The sequence below is a fragment of the Oryctolagus cuniculus genome, chromosome 5 (assembly GCF_964237555.1).
Source record: "Oryctolagus cuniculus chromosome 5, mOryCun1.1, whole genome shotgun sequence".
NCBI classification, from domain to species: Eukaryota; Metazoa; Chordata; class Mammalia; order Lagomorpha; family Leporidae; genus Oryctolagus; species Oryctolagus cuniculus.
Window position 1 is genome coordinate 37,916,935 of NC_091436.1, and position 17,925 is coordinate 37,934,859.

General features: G+C 42.4%; 1 protein-coding gene across 4 annotated transcripts in view; it reads right to left on the reverse strand.

Annotated features, from left to right (window-relative positions):
* AKAP7 (A-kinase anchoring protein 7) overlaps positions 1-17,925 on the reverse strand; it is a 163,351-nt gene that overhangs the window by 126,641 nt on the left and 18,785 nt on the right. For all 4 annotated transcript variants that reach the window (XM_051855333.2, XM_051855334.2, XM_070073554.1 and 1 more), the window contains exon 3: positions 1,408-1,547. In XM_051855333.2, the coding sequence (XP_051711293.1) occupies positions 1,408-1,547 (140 nt within the window). The remainder of the gene's footprint in view (positions 1-1,407; positions 1,548-17,925) is intronic.

Below are 17,925 nucleotides of genomic sequence, written 5' to 3' on the forward strand. Positions count from 1 at the left end.
GCTCATAAGCAGTTTTAAAAAAGAAAATTAACATTAGATACTTTACAACAAACAAAAAAGAAGCTCACACAAAAGATATAAAATGTATCTCATAATTTTGCCCAATTTCTACATTTCCTCCACATATTTGTATTCAAGCTCTCTCAGCTTTCTGTTACCTGCAAATAAGTTCTTTAAGAAGAAAACAATAAATTATTTTATTTCAAGGTCACACTACCTCCTCTAAAACAAAATAAATATCTGCTATCAAGCCTATATTATTGGGGTGAGCCTCTGTAATAGTAGAAAGATACCACTAGGGATCCTCACATCATAATGGTTTCTGAGTTCATGTCCCCATTCCACTCCTGATTCCAGCTTCTTACTGGCGAGTACCCTGGGAGGCTGCAGGTGATGGCTTCTTGCCTTCCACATGGGAGTCCTGGACTGAGCTCCCAAGCATTTGAGGAGTGAACCAGTAGTTTGGAAGTCTCTCTCTACCTCTCTAATAAAAGAAATGTTTTAAAGTTTATTTTTAATGAAACCATCATTTATAACATTGTATCTATTATTTCAGTGCCTATGTGGGAGACTTAGGTTGATTTTGGCCTAGATCAGCCTGGACTTTTGCAGGCAGCTAGGGAGTGAACCAACATACCAACAATCTCTCTGTCTGACTCTCAAGTTTTTCTCTCTCTTTATTTTTCAAACAAAATGAAAATAAACAAATAAAAACTTCCAAATCTTGTGAGGAAGACAAGTGTTAAGTTGAAAGAATGACAGCTGACAAACAGAAAGCCATAAAAGTCTCTCTGGGGAGTAGAAGGTTATAAATGGAACAAGGAAAAGAGAAGTGTTGACCTACTCGCTGCTCACAAGTGAACTGATTTGAGTTGAGATTCTGACATAAACAAAGTCAAAAGAGAAAAGAAGACTTCTGACCAGAGAAGGCTTTCTCAGAGGCAGAGGAAAACTTGCAAGTCCAAATAAACAATCTCCAAAACTATTGTCTAATTATATTGCTATGAATTTTTTTAACTTTTATTTAATGAATATAAATTTCCAAAGTACAGCTTATGGATTACAATGGCTCCCCCCCATAACGTCCCTCCCACCTGCAACCCTCCCCTTTCCCACTCCCTCCCCCCTTCCATTCACATCATGATTCATTTTCAATTCTCTTTATATACAGAAGATCAGTTTAGCATACATTAAGTAAAGATTTCAACAGTTTGCTCCCACACAGAAACATAAAGTGAAAAATACTGTTTAAGTACTAGTTAATTGCTATGAATTAAACAGCAATACTGTGTACAACTTGCTAAAATGCCTCCAGTCTCTCAGAAGATTAAATCAAGAGGGCAGACAGCATATAGTATACTTTAAATATAACTTAGAATAAAACAAACAGTTTTTTAAAAACAGTACCTCTTTGTTGGTGATGGGAATGGATAGGAAATAGTTGGGTTGATAATCTTTCTGCTTTTTTTTCCTCTTCTTCATTTGATCACTCTTGATACATTCATTTTCTTTATTTCTCTTCAACTTTATTTGAGGTGCATCAGTGACTACAGGGAGAAAATAAAACAATATGTTTAATATACATAAACAAAGATAACATGGTCAAGAAAAAAGAAAATAAATAAGCAGCAATAATTCATAACTGTCATTTTCAAAGACAAAGCAGAAGTTGGCAAAAGACAAATAATTTGGGCTTTGCAATCTTAAGATTTCTGTCTCAACTACTCTACTGTAAAAAAACATAAACGAATAGATGTTCTAATAAAACTTTACTTACAAAGCTGGTGGCCAGCAGATTTGGCTCCTGGGCTAAAGCATGCTAACTCCAACCTAAAGTATAACTAACAACCCTTCTCTCCTCCATGCCACAATTTTCATAACACTAGGAAAGAGCATTTTTTAAATCCATCCGTGTATGTACATATATATTTGTGACTTCTAAGACAAAACAACTTGCAGCATTGCCACTCAAACTTTGGTTCTGGCCAATGTCATGCTATAAACTACTTGTTGCAAAAACTGTAAGAATGCTTTATAATTTAAAAGTTCAATGTAATTCCCCATCAATATACCACAATATTCTTCACAGAACTAGAAAGAACAAGTTTAAAATTTTTATAGAAGCATAAAACACCTCAAGTCAAAGCAATTTAGAGCAAAAAGAACAAGAGTGGACATATCACAATACCTGATTCCAGGACATATTATAGAGCTATAAGAACCAAAACAACCTGATACTGGCATAAAAACAGACATTTAGATAAATGGACAGAGTGGAAGAAACAAATCCACATGTCTATACCCAACTGATTTTAAAAAAAAAAAAATTCAAAAGGCTGAGTTAGAGAGAGAGAGAGAAATAGAAAGAGTCCATCCACTGGTTCACTCCCCAGATGGCCACAACATCCGGGGCTGGGCCAGGTTGAAGCCTGGAGCCAGGAACCTCTTCTGGGTCTCCCATGTGAGTGCAGGGGCTCAAGCACTTAGGCCATCCTTTGCTGTTTTCCCAAGCACGTCAGCAAGTACCTGGATTAGAAGTGGAATAGCCAGTACTCAAACTGGCACCCACATCGGATGCTGATTCCACTAGCCGTGGCTTAACCTGATGCTGCACCACAGCACCACAGCACCAGCCCCAGCCAAATGATTCTTGACAAAAGTGCCAAAACCACATATTAGAGAAAAGACAGCCTCTTCAAAAATGGTGCTTGGAAAACCAGGTAATCTATATACAGAAAACTAAAAGTGGTATTGTCAACCCCTCACCCTATACAAAATCAATTCAAAATGGATCAAAGACCTAAACTTAGACCTGAAACTATGAAAACCAGAAGAAATCCTATAGGAAACACTTCAAGACATCTTATCAGTGGATAAGATTACAAATGCACAAGAAGCAGAGGCCAGCGCCATGGCTCACCTGGCTAATCCTCTGCCTGCGGCGCCGGCATCCCATATGGGCGCCACGTTCTATTCCCGGTTGCTCCTCTTCCAGTCCAGCTCTCTGCTGTGGCCCAGGAGGGCAGTGGAGGATGGCCCAGGTCCTTGGGCCCTGCATGGGAGAAGCACCTGGCTCCTGGCTTCGGATCGGTGCAGCGCGCCGGCTGCAACATGCCAGCCGTAGTGGCCCCTTGTGGGGTGAACCAACGGAAGACCTTTCTCTCTGTCTCTCTCTCTCACTAACTCTGCCTGTCCAGAAAAAAGAATCAATTAAGTATTGGGGCTGGGCTGTGGTACAGTGGGTTAAAGCCCTGGCCTGAAGTGCCAGCATCCCATGTGGGTTTTGGTTCTAGTCCCAGCTGCTCCTCTTCCAATCCAGCTCTCTGCTGTGGCCTGGGAAAGCAATGGAGAATGGCCCAAGTCCTTGGGCCCTGCACCCGCATAAGAGACCAGGAGGCAGTACCTGGCTCCTGGCTTCGGATCGGCACAGCGCACCGGCCGTAGCGGCCACCTGGGGGGTGAACCAACAGACGGAAGACCTTTCTCTCTGTCTCTCTCTCACTCTCACTGTCTAACTCTGCGTGTCAAAAAAACAAAAAACAAAAACAAAAAACAAAAAAAAAAAACAAATGCACAAGCAGTTAAGATAAACTGGATTATATCAAACTATAATGTTCTACACAGCAAAGGAAATACTCAACAGAGTGAAAAACTGATAGAATGGTAAAAGATATCTGCAAACAAATCATCTGACAAAGGATAACCATCCAGAATATACAAGAACCCAAATTCAGTAACAACAAAAAAGTCCAATTTTAAAAGGAGCACATGACACAGAAACTTCTCAAAAGAAATCAATGACCACAAATTTATGAATATATACTGAACATCAGTAGTGATGAGGAAAATGAAAATCAAAATCACAATAAAATATTATGTAATCAGTTAGAATGGCTACTTTTTTTTTAATTTTTTTTTTTTTTTTGACAGGCAGAGTGGACAGTGAGAGAGAGAGAGAGAGAGAGAGAAAGGTCTTCCTTTGCCGTTGGTTCACCCTCCAATGGCCGCTGCGGCCGGCGCGCTGCGGCCGGCGCACCACGCTGATCCGATGACAGGAGCCAGGTACTTCTCCTGGTCTCCCATGGGGTGCAGGGCCCAAGCACTTAGGCCATCCTCCACTGCACTCCCTGGCCATAGCAGAGAGCTGGCCTGGAAGAGGGGCAACCGGGACTAGAACCCGGTGTGCCGGTGCCGCAAGGCGGAGGATTAGCCTAGTGAGCCGCGGCGCCGGCCCTAGAATGGCTACTTTTTTTTAAATTAAGGCCTAAGAGATTTTTTTAAGATTTACTTATTTGAAGGTAAAGTTACAGAAAGAGATCTTCTATCCCTGTTTCAAATGGTCACAATGGATGGCACTGGGCCAAGGGCCAGGAGCCAGGAGCTTCATCCGGGTTTCCCACATGGGTGCAGAGGTCCAAAGATTTAGGCCATTTTCCTCTGCTTTCTCAAGCACACTAGCAGGGTGCTAGATGGGAAGTGAAGAATCCAGGACTTGAACTAGTGGAATGCCAATATTATAGGTGGCGGCTTAACCTGCTCTTCCACAACAAAAAATAATGTTGGCCAAGGATGTGGGGGAAAAAAAGGCACTCATAAATTGTTGGTGGAGGTATAAATTTGCAGACATTAATGGACAATATTTCTTTAAAAATTAAAAAAAATATATCTACCATATGATCCAGCCATCACATTTGTGGGTATATATTCAAAGGAAATAAAAACAGCATATCAAAAGGATACTTGCATTCCCATGTTTATTGCTGTACTATTCACAATAGCTAAGATATGGACTCAACTTAGATGCCCACCAACAGATGAATAGAAAAAGAATATGTGATATATATATATATATATATGAATATTATTGAGTCATTAAAAAGAATGATATTCTATCATTTGCAGCAAAATGGATGGAACTGGATGCCATCAGGGTCAGTGAAATCAGTCAGACACAGAAAGACAAATACTATATGTTCTCTCTCATATGTGGAAGCTAAACAAAAGTTAATCTGAATATAGAACAGTGATTACTAGAGGCCAATAAAAGTATGGGAAGAAGAATAGAGGCTGGTTGGAAAACCAATAGCAAAACACAGGTTGGTACAATAAATAAGTTCTAGCATTTTCCAGTACAGTGAGATGACTATGGTTCATAATAAACTATTATATGTTTTATGAATAAACAAAAGATAGACGCTTAAAGACTCCAAACATACAATAATGATAAGGAGAGGGAAAAATTATTCACTCTGATTTGATTAGTACAAATTACATACATTTATTGAAATACCACACTGTACTCCAAAAATATGTGTAATTATTAAGTGTTAATTAAAATGCTGAGGCTTTTTACTATATTTTATAAACATAAGTAACAAATAGGTAAATTTTTTAAAGGACTGATGTTAGCCCACAATTTGAGAACCAGAGTACTGCTAATTTTTTAAGACTTATTTCTTTATTTGAAAGCCAGAATTATAGAGAGGCAGAGGCGGCGGCGGGGGGGGGGGGGGGGTCTTCCATCCATTGGTTCACTTCCCAGATGGCTGCAATGGCTGGAGCTATGCTGATCCAAAGCCAGGAGCCAGGAGCTTCTTCCAGGTCTCCCATACAGATGCAGGGGCCTAAGAACTTGGGCCATCTTCTACTGCCTTCCTAGGCCACAGCAGATATCTAGATTGGAAGTGGAGCAGCTGGGACTTGAACCAGCGCTCATATGGGTTGCTGGCACTGCAGGCAGCTGCTTTACCCCCTATACCACAGCGCCGACCCCCAGAGTACTGCTTTTTAAAATCATCTTCAAAAGAGTTATTTACAACACACACAATTCTATTTAGGCAGTTATGTTCTCAGAAGGAGACACCAAATCTTTAGAAGAGCCATTGTTTCTTTTTTCACAGATTTTATCAAGGGATTCCATATGCATGTAAACCCATCATTAATAAAATTTTTTGCGGTATGACCTTGGGAGGGAGTGGGATGAACCACTTTACCTTGAATTTAACCAAACAGGGTTGGTTTCATCTTTGACATCAACTCATAGATCATAGTGACCCCCTGCACACAATGCCTTAAAAAGGACTGTAAGAAAAGGCTGGGCTCAACCTATAGTCCAAAGTCTGACTGCATATGTACTCTGATTTAGCTAAATCACTTATTCTGCAGATGATGAAAAAGAAGAACAAAAAAACTTGTGAAAACTGCTCAATGTCATAGTCAAGTCTGGGATCTAGACCTTTTAACTCTCCTTCTAATGGACTTCCTACTGTATCAAACTGCTGCTCTACTGAAGTCCTGCAGAGCTCATTAACGCTACACATAAAATCACAGGTAACAGTAATTGTTCTTATTCTGTCTGAGATTATAATAGTAAATAATAGTAAATAGCTTTAATGTCTTAAATAGTATTTCAATACTATTTTCTAACACAGGAGATGTTTAAAAAAAAAAAAAAAAAAAACAAGAATTTGTGGGAACAGACATGTCTTCTTTCTAGAACATGTGTCTGTGAGACCTAGAGGTGTAAAGCAAGAACAAAGTAGCCTGAGTAATAAATCTGACTGTATCTTTTTGATTTGAGGCAAAATTACTGGGTGGGTTTCTGCATCTATTTCATCACTACATCTGTCATCAGTATGCCCAATGATTAATATGCTTAATCTCTTTACAAAGAATATATATTTAAGATATAAATTACGAGCTTCTTTTATGTATGTGAGCTTTGCAGAACTTTATAAATTCTATTGCTGACAGACAGTTTGTAGCACTCTCTTCCATGTTATGAGGCAACTGAACTGCTTCATACGTGAGGCCACTGGGCTTTTCTTCTCATGCAGTTTTAATAAGGAAAATCAAATCAATATGTTGCTGAGCTGCTTGTAATTTCAGATACCTAAGAAAAGATCCTAAATTTGAGTTAGGAACATGAACTAAATGTACTAATTTTAAACAGAAGCCACAAAATATGCTAATGAGCAACATATATGTATTTAAATGTACTTCTGAACACATTTCTAGCTTCCACATGCTGCTAAGAAATTGGTACTCAGGATTCAAAACCAATTTGAATACAGTCTGAAAATAGTATCTGGGTTGGAACCCTGGCTTTCCCAGTTACTCGCTTTATGGTCTTATATAAGTCACATAAGCTCTCCTTCCTTCACCTCTTTTATTTGAGGATAGTAATAGCTACCTGGGGGGTTCTTTTTGAGATGAATTAATACACAAAAAAACTGAATTAATATACAAAAACATTAGACTGTTCTTGTTGCAAAATAAGAGCTATTATTAGCTACTTCAGTTATTAGATATGACCCAGAACACAACTAGGGAGAGAAATACGAATCACTGAAGATCATTTAGGAAATTCCAAAGAGAACAGCTAATTTATAAAGTATCCATTGTTTTTCTTTTTTAAAAAAGATTTACTTATTTATTTATTTACCTGAAAGGCAGAGTTACAGAGAGGCAGAGGTAGTGAGACAGAGAGAGAGAGAGAGAGAGGGAGAGAGAGAGACAGAGAGAGAGAGAGACAGAGAGAGAGAGACAGAGAGAGGTCTTCCATTCACTGGTTCACTCTCCTGATGGCCACAATGACCGGAGCTGGGCCGATCAGGAGCCAGGAGCTTCTTCCAGGTCTCCCATGCAGGTGCAGGGGCCCAAGGACTTGGGCCATCTTCCACTGCTTTCCCAAGCCATAGCAGAGAGCTAGATCAGAAGTGAGGCAGCCAGGACTTGAACCAGCACCCGTATAGGTTGCCAGCACTGCAGGTGGCAGCCTTACCTGCTACACCACAGTGCCAGCCCCTCCACTGTTTTTCATCATTCAAATGACTTATGCAATCTACAAATATGGAAAGTGAAATTTTTTTTAAAAACTAAATATAATATCTGTTATGGTCTAGATATTGGTTTGGATAATGAATATCCCCCTAAGGCCCTTGTGCTAAAGGCTTGGTACCCAAAGTCTTATGTTAATGGTACTAAGATGGATGCAATCCAATTACAGTGCTCACAGGTGGGCCCTTTGGGAAGTGATCAGATTGAATTCGGCTGTTAGAGTGAGGCCACGATTTAATCATGGCGGCTTTATTAGGAGAGACAGAGACACATGCTCCCTCTTGCAATGTAATGCTCTGTGCCACCTCAGGAATGCCAGTAGGAAAGCCTTCACTGGCGACCAAACCAATAGAACCCACTAGATCTCGGATTTTGAACTTTGATAACTCTGCCAACTAAATCTTTTCTTTTTTAAGATGTATCTATTTATTTGAAAGGCAGAGTTACAGAGAATGAGAGAGAGAGAGGGAGAGGGAGAGGGAGAGAGGGAGAGAGGGAGAGAGGGAGGGAGAGAGGCAGTGAGGGAGTGAGGGAGTGAGGGAGTGAGGGAGTGAGGGAGAGAGGGAGAGAGGGAGAGAGGGAGTGAGGGAGGGGGGAGGGAGGGGGGAGGAGGGGGGAAGGGGGGAGGGAGAGGGGGGAGGGGGAGGGAGAGAGTTCTGGTTCACTCCCCAGAGGCCACAAGTACTGGGACTGAGTCAGACTGAATCCAGAAACCTGGAACTCCATCCAGGTCTCCCATGTGGGTGGCAGGAGCCCACACACTGGGGCCATCCTCCACTGCTTTCCCAGGAAATTAACAGGAAGCAGGATCAGAAGTGAACAGTTGAGACTTGAACCAGCACCCATATGGGGTGCTGATGTCACAGGCAGCAGCTTAAGCCACTGCACCACAACACTCAACCCCCTTTTCTTTTTGAAGGTTAGCTTCTCCCAGTTATTTGAGTATAGTGAAAAGCTGCCTATGCATATTGGGGGGGGGGGGTGTTCAAAAACAAGACGCCCATTGTTTAAAGTAAAATTACAAATCAGTGCTAAGAATATCCCCAGCATACATGCCCTTACATCTTATTGTCTAATTCAGAACGCAGTGTTAACTCCACATGAGAATCTGAGAACCTGGCGGTTATCACCGTAGGCTGTGGAAGAAAGAAAACACTCTACAAAGGGAAGAAGAGGAACAATGGCTGGAGGGAAGGTAACTAGCACTGTTCGCTTTATTCCTGAAGAGACAGCATTGAACTATCTCAAGACTAGTTTTCCAACAAGCATCTTTTTATCAAGTCACTTCATTTGTTTATCTGAGAACTGAAAAATCTGACCAATACTTGGAGAAATAGATCTGGGCACACAATGTACAAAAGAAGCCTGGTAAATCAAAAGTTCCTGGGATCCTATCAGGAGGTCTCCAGGGTCAAGGTAAAAGTCCTCTCACTGGACAAAGAAGGGACAATTTGAGCACCAAATAGAATAATTTCATTGGTGTGAAATACAGCAAGTATGTTTAAATCCATCAATTTATGATGATACTAAAAAGAAAAGTTAAAACCAAAAACTCACAGGTCACCTGTGGAGGTTTCTAGAGCACTTTATTCTAAAAATCTGATGATAAAAGGAAAAATTAAACATTTATCCTGGCTCTCTATACAACCAAACAGTCATACAGGAAATCAAGTTAAAGTTCGTCTTTATAGAAACTGCCAGGGGCCAGTGTTGTGACATAGTGGGTTAAGCCACTGCCTGTGATACAGACATCCCATATGGGTATTGGTTCATGTCCCAGCTGCTCGATTTCTGACCCAGTTCCCTGTTAATGTGCTTGGGAAAGCAGCAGCAGATGGCCCAAGTGCTTGGTCCCCTGCCCCTTTGTGGGAAGAAGCTCCTGGCTTTGGATCAGCACAGCTCTGGCTGTTGTGGCCAACTGGGGAGTGAACCTGCAAGATGGAAGATCTCTCTCTCTCTCTCTCTCTCTCTCTGAAATTCTGCCTTTCAAATAAATAAATAAATTTTTATTTTAAAAAAAAGAAGAGAAATTTCCAGCTAATAAGTGCAAGAGAATCAACTTGGAATTTCATAATTTTGAATTGCTTAACAAAGCAATATATCAACTCAAAGGTCATCAACAAATTTGATCCATTAGATGGAAAGCAGATGAGGAACTTTAGTAATGATTATATTAGGGCAATCAGTCTTTTTTTTAAAAAAAGATTTATTTATTTATTTGAAAGTCAGAGTTACACAGAGAAAGAAAGAGAGGCAGAGAGAGAGAGAGAGAGAAAGAGAGGTCTTCCATCTGCTGGTTCACTCCCCAATTGGCCGCAATGGCCAGAGCTGCGCCGATCCAAAGCCAGGAGCCAGGAGCTTCTTCCAGGTCACCCACATGGGTGCAGGGCCCAAGGACTTGGGCTATCTTCTACTGCTTTCCCAGGCCATAGCAGAGAGCTGGATTGGAAGTAGAGTAGCCAGGTCTCGAACCAGAGCCCATATGGAATGCCAGCACTGCAGGCAGTAGCTTTACCCACTACGCCACAGCGCCAGCCCTAGTCTTTTTTTTCTTTTTTTACAATTTATTTATTTTACTTAAAAGGTGGAGTTATGGAGTGGGGGAGGCAGAGGCAGAGGCAGAGGCAGAGGCAGAGGGAGAGAGAGAGAGAGAGAGAATCTTCCATCCCCTGGTTCAATCCCCAAATGGCCACTACACTGGAGCTGGGCCAGTCTAAAGGAAGGAGCCAGGAGCTTCTTCCAGGTCTCCACAGGGGAGACATCTTCTGTTGCTTTCCTAGGCACATCAGCAGGGAACTGTATTAGAAGTAGAGCAGCTGGGACTTGAACCAGTGCCCATATGGGATGCCAGTACTGCAAGCTTTATCCACTAGGCCACATTATCACAAAAAGGCAAGACAACCAAACATTATATGCTTACTAATGTCACTTTATGGGAAATTCAAAATACTATCTTTGCAGTATTCTTGCCAACATTCTGAAACTGAATTAAGCCTCCACATCTGTATAAGTTCCTAGAAATAGAAATAACAAATGCTAAATAACCAAAATTTAGGAACCTGATTTCTTCAACAGCTACACACACACACATACAACAAAAGAACAAATTATTTGAGAATTAATTCAATTATGTAATCCATCTGTTCACTATGAATATTGCTGATAGAAAACAGTATTTACACAACTACAAACACACAGCACATACAATTTTGCCCTAGTTTTTTCACTTTGCTTCGAAAATATAGGAAATGTTCTAATATTTAAGTAACAAATGATCATTTCACACATCTCTAAAATGTCTACTAATTACAAGATTAGAATTCTGTGTGAAGTAAAACAGGAGTATATTCATTTAAATAGAAGGAGATACAAATTCCACAGTTAGGAAACACATCTTGTGGGGAGCAACTCGGACTAGACTAAGTTACTCGAATTAAGACTTATTCTATGCATCTGCTCTCCCACAATATGGCGCTGGGAGAGGAGTAAACAACTTTTACACAGCTGCCTCCAGTTCGACCAATAACCTGCAGGAGCTGATCCTGCTCCTGATTGGAGGAGAGCAGTGTACTCGGTGTGGGTAGCAGAGTTGGGATTGGTGGAAGAGGACTATAAAGGAGGAGAGAGACAACATGCACCAGGAACATCTAAGGGGAACATCCGGATAACATCTGAGCAGCCCCCGAGAGAGCCGGCTGGCAGTGTGCCGCTCCCCCGCGGAAGTGGGGAAAGTGGCAGGGGGAGCCGCCCTTCCCTGGAGGTGGAAGGATCGGCAGCCAACCCGGGAAGAACCAGCAGCAAACCCGGGAAGGGCTGAGCAGACAAAAGAACAGCGCAGGGTCCTGTGTCGTTCCTCCGCAAAGAGGGGGAGCGACAACATGTGACTATAAAAGAGATTCTCCAATATTTTCATGTATGTGTCTTGATTCTTAAGAGCCTGGAGTCAACACTGTCCTCAGAGTCAGACTGCAGGGAGCACATTAAGCTACTCCCAACAGCAGCAGAATGACTGCCCATTACAGATGCCCATTCATCTTCCAGAGGCACAATGACAACAACTCCTAACATTTTCTGCATGGTTTGCTAGGTTTCTGACCCATGATGCTTCCCTTGAAAAGAGTAGAGTTCCAGCCAGATCCAAGTCAACCACTCACTAATGCTGGATTTTCTCCTGAAACAGGTCCAATAAAGGGAGACAAAGAGGTGGCTTTCAGGCTGTATTGCTTCCTCACCATTTACCTCTAAAAGACTGTCTCTTGTAGCTAAATTTTAATATTTTACTTCTAATATATTCTTGTATTCTAATGTATGGTTTATCCTAATATATAATTATAGTCTAGTATATTTAATATTCCAATATATAATTCTGGTTAAATAGTCTCTTCTTAAGAAGCAAACCAGCAGGGCGAGAGCTTTGGTGTAGCGGATAAGGCCGCCACCTGTAGTCCTGGCATTCCAAATGGGCATCAGTTGATGTTTCAGTTGCTCCACTTCCCATCCAGCTCTCTGCTATGGCCTGGGAAAACAGTAGAAGATGGCCCAAGTCCTTGGGCCCCTGCACCCCCGTGGGAGACCAAGAAGCTCCTGGCTTTGGAACAGCTCAGCTCCGGTCACTGTGGCCATCTGGGGAGTGAACCAGTGGATGGAAGACCTTTCTTTCTCTCTCTTTCTCTCTCTCTCTCTCTCTCTCTCTCTGCCTCTCCTTCTCTCTGTGTGTAACTCTGACTTTCAAATAAATAAATCTTAAAAAAACAAAAGAAGCATCCCAGCAAAAAATGTAAAGACCAGTTTCAGACAAACAGATCATATGCGCCTGTACTCTCTGAAGGTAACACAACTGGCAACACAGAGACACCAAACTAAACATCCCAGGAGTTTTCCCACTGGCAGGGACTCCCCTTCCCATGATGTTCTTGTTGGCACTCCTTTCCTCCTTGCTCTGCCAGGATTTCAACTGGCAAGAATTCCACAGCAGATAACAATTTCCACATGCCAAAGAAAACTGAAGGAACCACAGGCAACAACCAGCAGTCTGAGAACTGTAAAGTTAGTGTCTATCATAGGCCAGAAGAATGATTACATTTCCATGATACTAACTGTAAGAGAAAGTGAAGTGAAGTCCATTCAAACCACAAACTAACTACTCCGTGTTTGGGGCACAAACACTGTTATTAAATCTATCTTAAGGTTTAAGGGTTGAGAAGAAAACACACAGTTTGTCACATTTCTATAAGAATCTCACTTCACAAAAATTAGTAGTTGCCCATTTGCAAAGAATTTTATTATTTGTTCCTTGGTGATTTAGTAAATACTATTTTTTGAAAGATTTATTTTTATTTAGTTAAAAGACAGAGTTACAGAGAGAGGTAAAGCAAGGGGGGGGGGGGGTCTTCCACCTGCTGGTTCACTCCCCAAATGACCACAAAGGCCAGAGCTGAGCTGATCCAAAGCCAGGAGCCAGGAGCTTCTTCCAGGTCTCCCACATGGGAGCCCAAAAACTTGGGCCATCTTCTACTGCTTTCCCAGGCCACAGCAGTGAGCTGGAATGGAAGTGGAGCAGCCAGGACTTGAATCAGCACCCATATGGGATGCCAGCGCTGTGGGCTGGGTCTTTAACACACTGCACCACAGCACCAGCCTCAGTAAATATTATAAAAATGAGAGAATAGGGCCGGTGCCGCGGCTCACTAGGCTAATCCTCCGCCTTGCAGCGCCAGCATACCAGGTTCTAGTCCCGGTTGGGGCACCGGATTCTGTCCCGGTTGCCCCTCTTCCAGGCCAGCTCTCTGCTATGGCCAGGGAGTGCAGTGGAGGATGGCCCAAGTGCTTGGGCCCTGCACCCCATGGGAGACCAGGATAAGTACTTGGCTCCTGCCATCGGATCAGCGTGGTGCCGCGGCGGCCATTGGAGGGTGAACCAATGGCAAAAAGGAAGACCTTTCTCTCTGTCTCTCTCTCTCTCTCACTGTCTACTCTGCCTGTCAAAAATAAATACATAAATAAAATAAAAAAATAAAAATGAGAGAATAAGTTGATCCTTAAAAATTAAGGGGTACATTCCAAAGGTTCTATAAATAACATTTTTCATTTTTAAATACTTTTTCCACATACTCTCACTTGTGATCTGTATGGCAACACTATACAGTGTTAAAGGGAATTATTACCCACAGTTTATAGTTAAAGAAGTGCAGCTTATAGTTTCAATGTCCAAAGTCACACAGGTAGAAAAGGAAATAACCAAAACTTAAAGCACAGTTTTCTGTTTCACCCACTGGCCCAGACTGCCCATGTGTAAGCTGGAGCTTGAAATTTGAAATCTATTTTAGAGATTATATTATATTATACAAATGTAATATATTATGCATGGTAGTTTGAAATCTAGCCTAACTCACAAAGACTTTTAACTTACAAAAAAGTGGCATATTACCATAGAGTTAAAACAGGCTTCTGTGGACTTGCCTGAGCCTCTGAGATACATGGATAACCTCATTTCATCAGTAAGAACTATACCAGGGTTTTGCCTTTCTTGGAGCCCCCCTCCATGCCACTCTAGCTGGAGGTCTCTGACTCTAATAAATGATGATTTTAAATCTCTCTGCTTGTCCACTTGGCAAGTCTTCTTCCATGTAACACAAAGAACTGGGGTAGTGTTTTCTCCACCGCCATTTTATCTGTAACATTTTGGTGCCATGATTCGGGCAACTCCAAAGGCATGTGGATCCCCACGGAGTTCGACTCCAGCCAGCATCAGATCATCCCCCCCAGAATGGTGAGCATGTGGACTGCTCTGGCTTTTTTCGAAGAATCTCACTCTCCTCCATAGCAACTTTCTCATGTTCTCAAATAGACCAGGTCCCTGTCACCCAGCTGAAAGTGATGAGTGTGACTGCCAGACTTAATACTCAGCAACCAGGCTTGCTGATTCGGGTGAGAGCAATCTCCTGGAGCTGAGACTCTGTTCTAACCCTCTCTTCTCCAGTGTGGACTGGCCCTATGTGTGGGACTGGGAGAAGGCTTCAAGACAACTGATGGACTCTGGCTGGGGCTACACTCCAGTGCTTCCACAAGGGCTCTTGTCCTGGACACCAGATCCTGACAGCTGGAATGGTGTTGGCCCGGGAAATGCACTTTCCTGCAGGGAGCAAGTCCCCTGCCCTTTTGGAGCCCTCACGAGCTGCAAAGCCAAAGGCTGTACTCTTCACACTTCTCATCTCAGCTCTGGTAATGTTGGTCCGGTCCAACTCAGCTTCCTTTCGCAGGTATCAGCCCATGAGGGTGTCAGCCAAACACTGCATTCTGTTCTTCCTTTCTTGGAGATTAATTTGTCAGGAAGACTGGGTGCAGCTTGGATCAAGGCCATGGGCTCTGGGCTCCATGCCTCAATGAGTTTTTCCTTTAGTCCAGATCCCAACACAATCTCTGTCTCTCTCTGCTCCTCTAAATGCTTTCTGTACCTCATCAGGTCTCCTCAATTCCTACAAACTCGATTTCCTGGTCCCATTAGGGGTTATTTCCTAGATGTTTCATTTGTTAGCTCTGGGCTAAAGATCAATTATCCCTTTGACAGGTAGTTTTTTGATCTAGACTCCCATGAGATGCAGCTCCTATGTGACCTGAACTTGTGTAGACAAGTCTCAGCATGTCTCTGATATCCACTATCTTTCTTCTCAAGTCATCCCTTGGGTCACTTCTATCTGGTCCTTCTATGTTTTTTATATATATATATATATATATATATACACACACACACACACACACACGCACACATATATACCTCAGAGGAGGTTTACCATGGAGATTATATTCCCGTACTATGCTTCTTGGTGACTTCACCTGCCTAGTCACCAACCTAGGTGGCAAACAGGACTGGTGTTCTCTAGGTTAAAAACACCTTTGCTAAGGCTCTTGTCATGAAGAGTCATTGTCAAAATCAGGCCTATTATATAAAACCCAAGGTTAAGAGGAATAGAACAACTAATTTTCCTTAGTATAAGGAAAAATCAACAGTATGTATTTGACTAGACAGAGCCCCAGTCTAGCACACCACCAGTAAGGGAACTGATCACTCTCTGCGTGTGCTATTCTAACAAACATATATCCTAGGCTACAGGCATGGAAGGCTAAGCAAGAGTGGGTGATATGTGCTAACCCCATCCTCACTTTCTTCCCTTCCCTGTGAGCTTCGGTGCGCATCTGGGACACCAGAGGCAGCGAGAGAGTTTTAAGAGACATCTCGAACTCAGGAGACTTAAGACCTGAAGTACACTTTCATTTTTATCCTCTCATTCCAGCCAGGAGGCAAACCATCTACTTTGAAACTTCTTTGACTCCTGAGCTTAAAGAAAAATGCCTCATCTTTTCTGCATCACCATCTGGCCTGCTTACATTCTAGAGGATGGAGAAGTTAGCCTAAGTGAGTTGTGAAAAGAGCCAGCCCCTCTACTCTGACTCCCCATCTTGGAACTCTGTCTCCCAACTGGCCTCTTGCCTCAATTTCCCTGCATGTGTGCCAATATGCACTAAAATATTTGCCAGAGTGTCACAGGGTCCTTGGTCTATTCTTTAGTGAGCCACCAGGGTCCCTCTGTTACAGTGTTTGACTACTGAGGCTTTTGATCCTCACTGGGGGAGAGTTTTTTAATCAGGCGACCATTGCCCCTATTTGTAATTTTGCCCAGGGTTCTCTGGGCAAGAATCTAGGCCCAATAATGCAATTGAATATATATAGATGAATCCATATGATGAAGTCTTAGGCTTCTTGAGACACCTCCTGAGCTGACTCCTCATCCCTGAGGCTGGATTAACTGACAGCCCCATGATTAGACACTTCAGTATTGGCTTTTGGTCTGGAGTATAAGGTTATTGTCTCTTTGCAGGGCCTCCAGTTTTTTGTTTCCTCTAGTCTGCCTCTTCACAGGCTCTTACAGGAGCCTCCTTGTAGGTCACTGCCCTATATTCTGTCACCTATCACATTCTCCTCCTTAGGAATCTCTCTGGAGGGGTGCCCATCTGCTCTGATGGATGTCCTCTCCCAGTAAACCTAACATAATGGTGAACAATCTCCAGTTCCTTTCTTGTCCTTGGCACATTGGCCCATAGCCCACAGTCATCCTTGGGACCCAGAACTGAACTTTTTGTTTCAAAGGCAGTCCCAAATAGCTGACTGTTGACTAGGCATCACTGGTGTTCTTTTTTATGGGGTTGGGGGGAGCAGAGTAAAAAGAAAACTAGACTCAAATTCAATTAAAATCTAAACAGACATCTTTGGTAAACAACAATCTCATGCATGAGAATGTGGTTCGACTGTAAATGGACACTGGGTTTAAAGGAATACAAATGTCCAAAAGATAGGCCGGCGCCATGGCTCAATCCTCCGCCTTGCGGTGCCGGCACACCGGGTTCTAGTCCCGGTCGGGGCACCAGATTCTGTCCCGGTTGCCCTTCTTCCAGGCCAGCTCTCTGCTGTGGCCAGGGAGTGCAGTGGAGGATGGCCCAAGTGCTTGGGCCCTGCACCCCATGGGAGACCAGGATAAGCACCTGGCTCCTGCTTTCAGATCAGCGCGATGTGCCAGCCGCAGCAGCCATTGGAGGGTGAACCAACGGCAAAAGGAAGACCTTTCTTTCTCTCTCTCTCTCTCTCTCTCTCTCACTGTCCACTCTGCCTGTCAAACAACAACAACAACAACAACAAATGTCCCAAAGTTACAAAAATCTAGTGATCTTGTTGTGTTATTATCTCATGATGCTAAGGAATCCTGTTTCTACCAGATATTTTAAACTTTCTTGGCATCTTTGACAGGCATTCAAAAGATCAAAGTTACAAATTTCTTGGACTTTGATATTTCCAATTTGGCCCCTGGAAATATCAAAGGATGTATGTCTCATCTTGCAGAGCTACCAACTAATAAGGCTATTTGGATTATATTAAAGACAATGTCAAAGGGGTGAAGCAGTGCTAAATTTTATATTATGATAATGTAAAATGAAGGTTTTATATCCGATTCTTGGAATGACCAGAGACAGATTTTGTGTTCTGTTGAACTTTTAAATTTAAGGCTCAGAGGCCTAAAGTGGTTAAATGTTTTA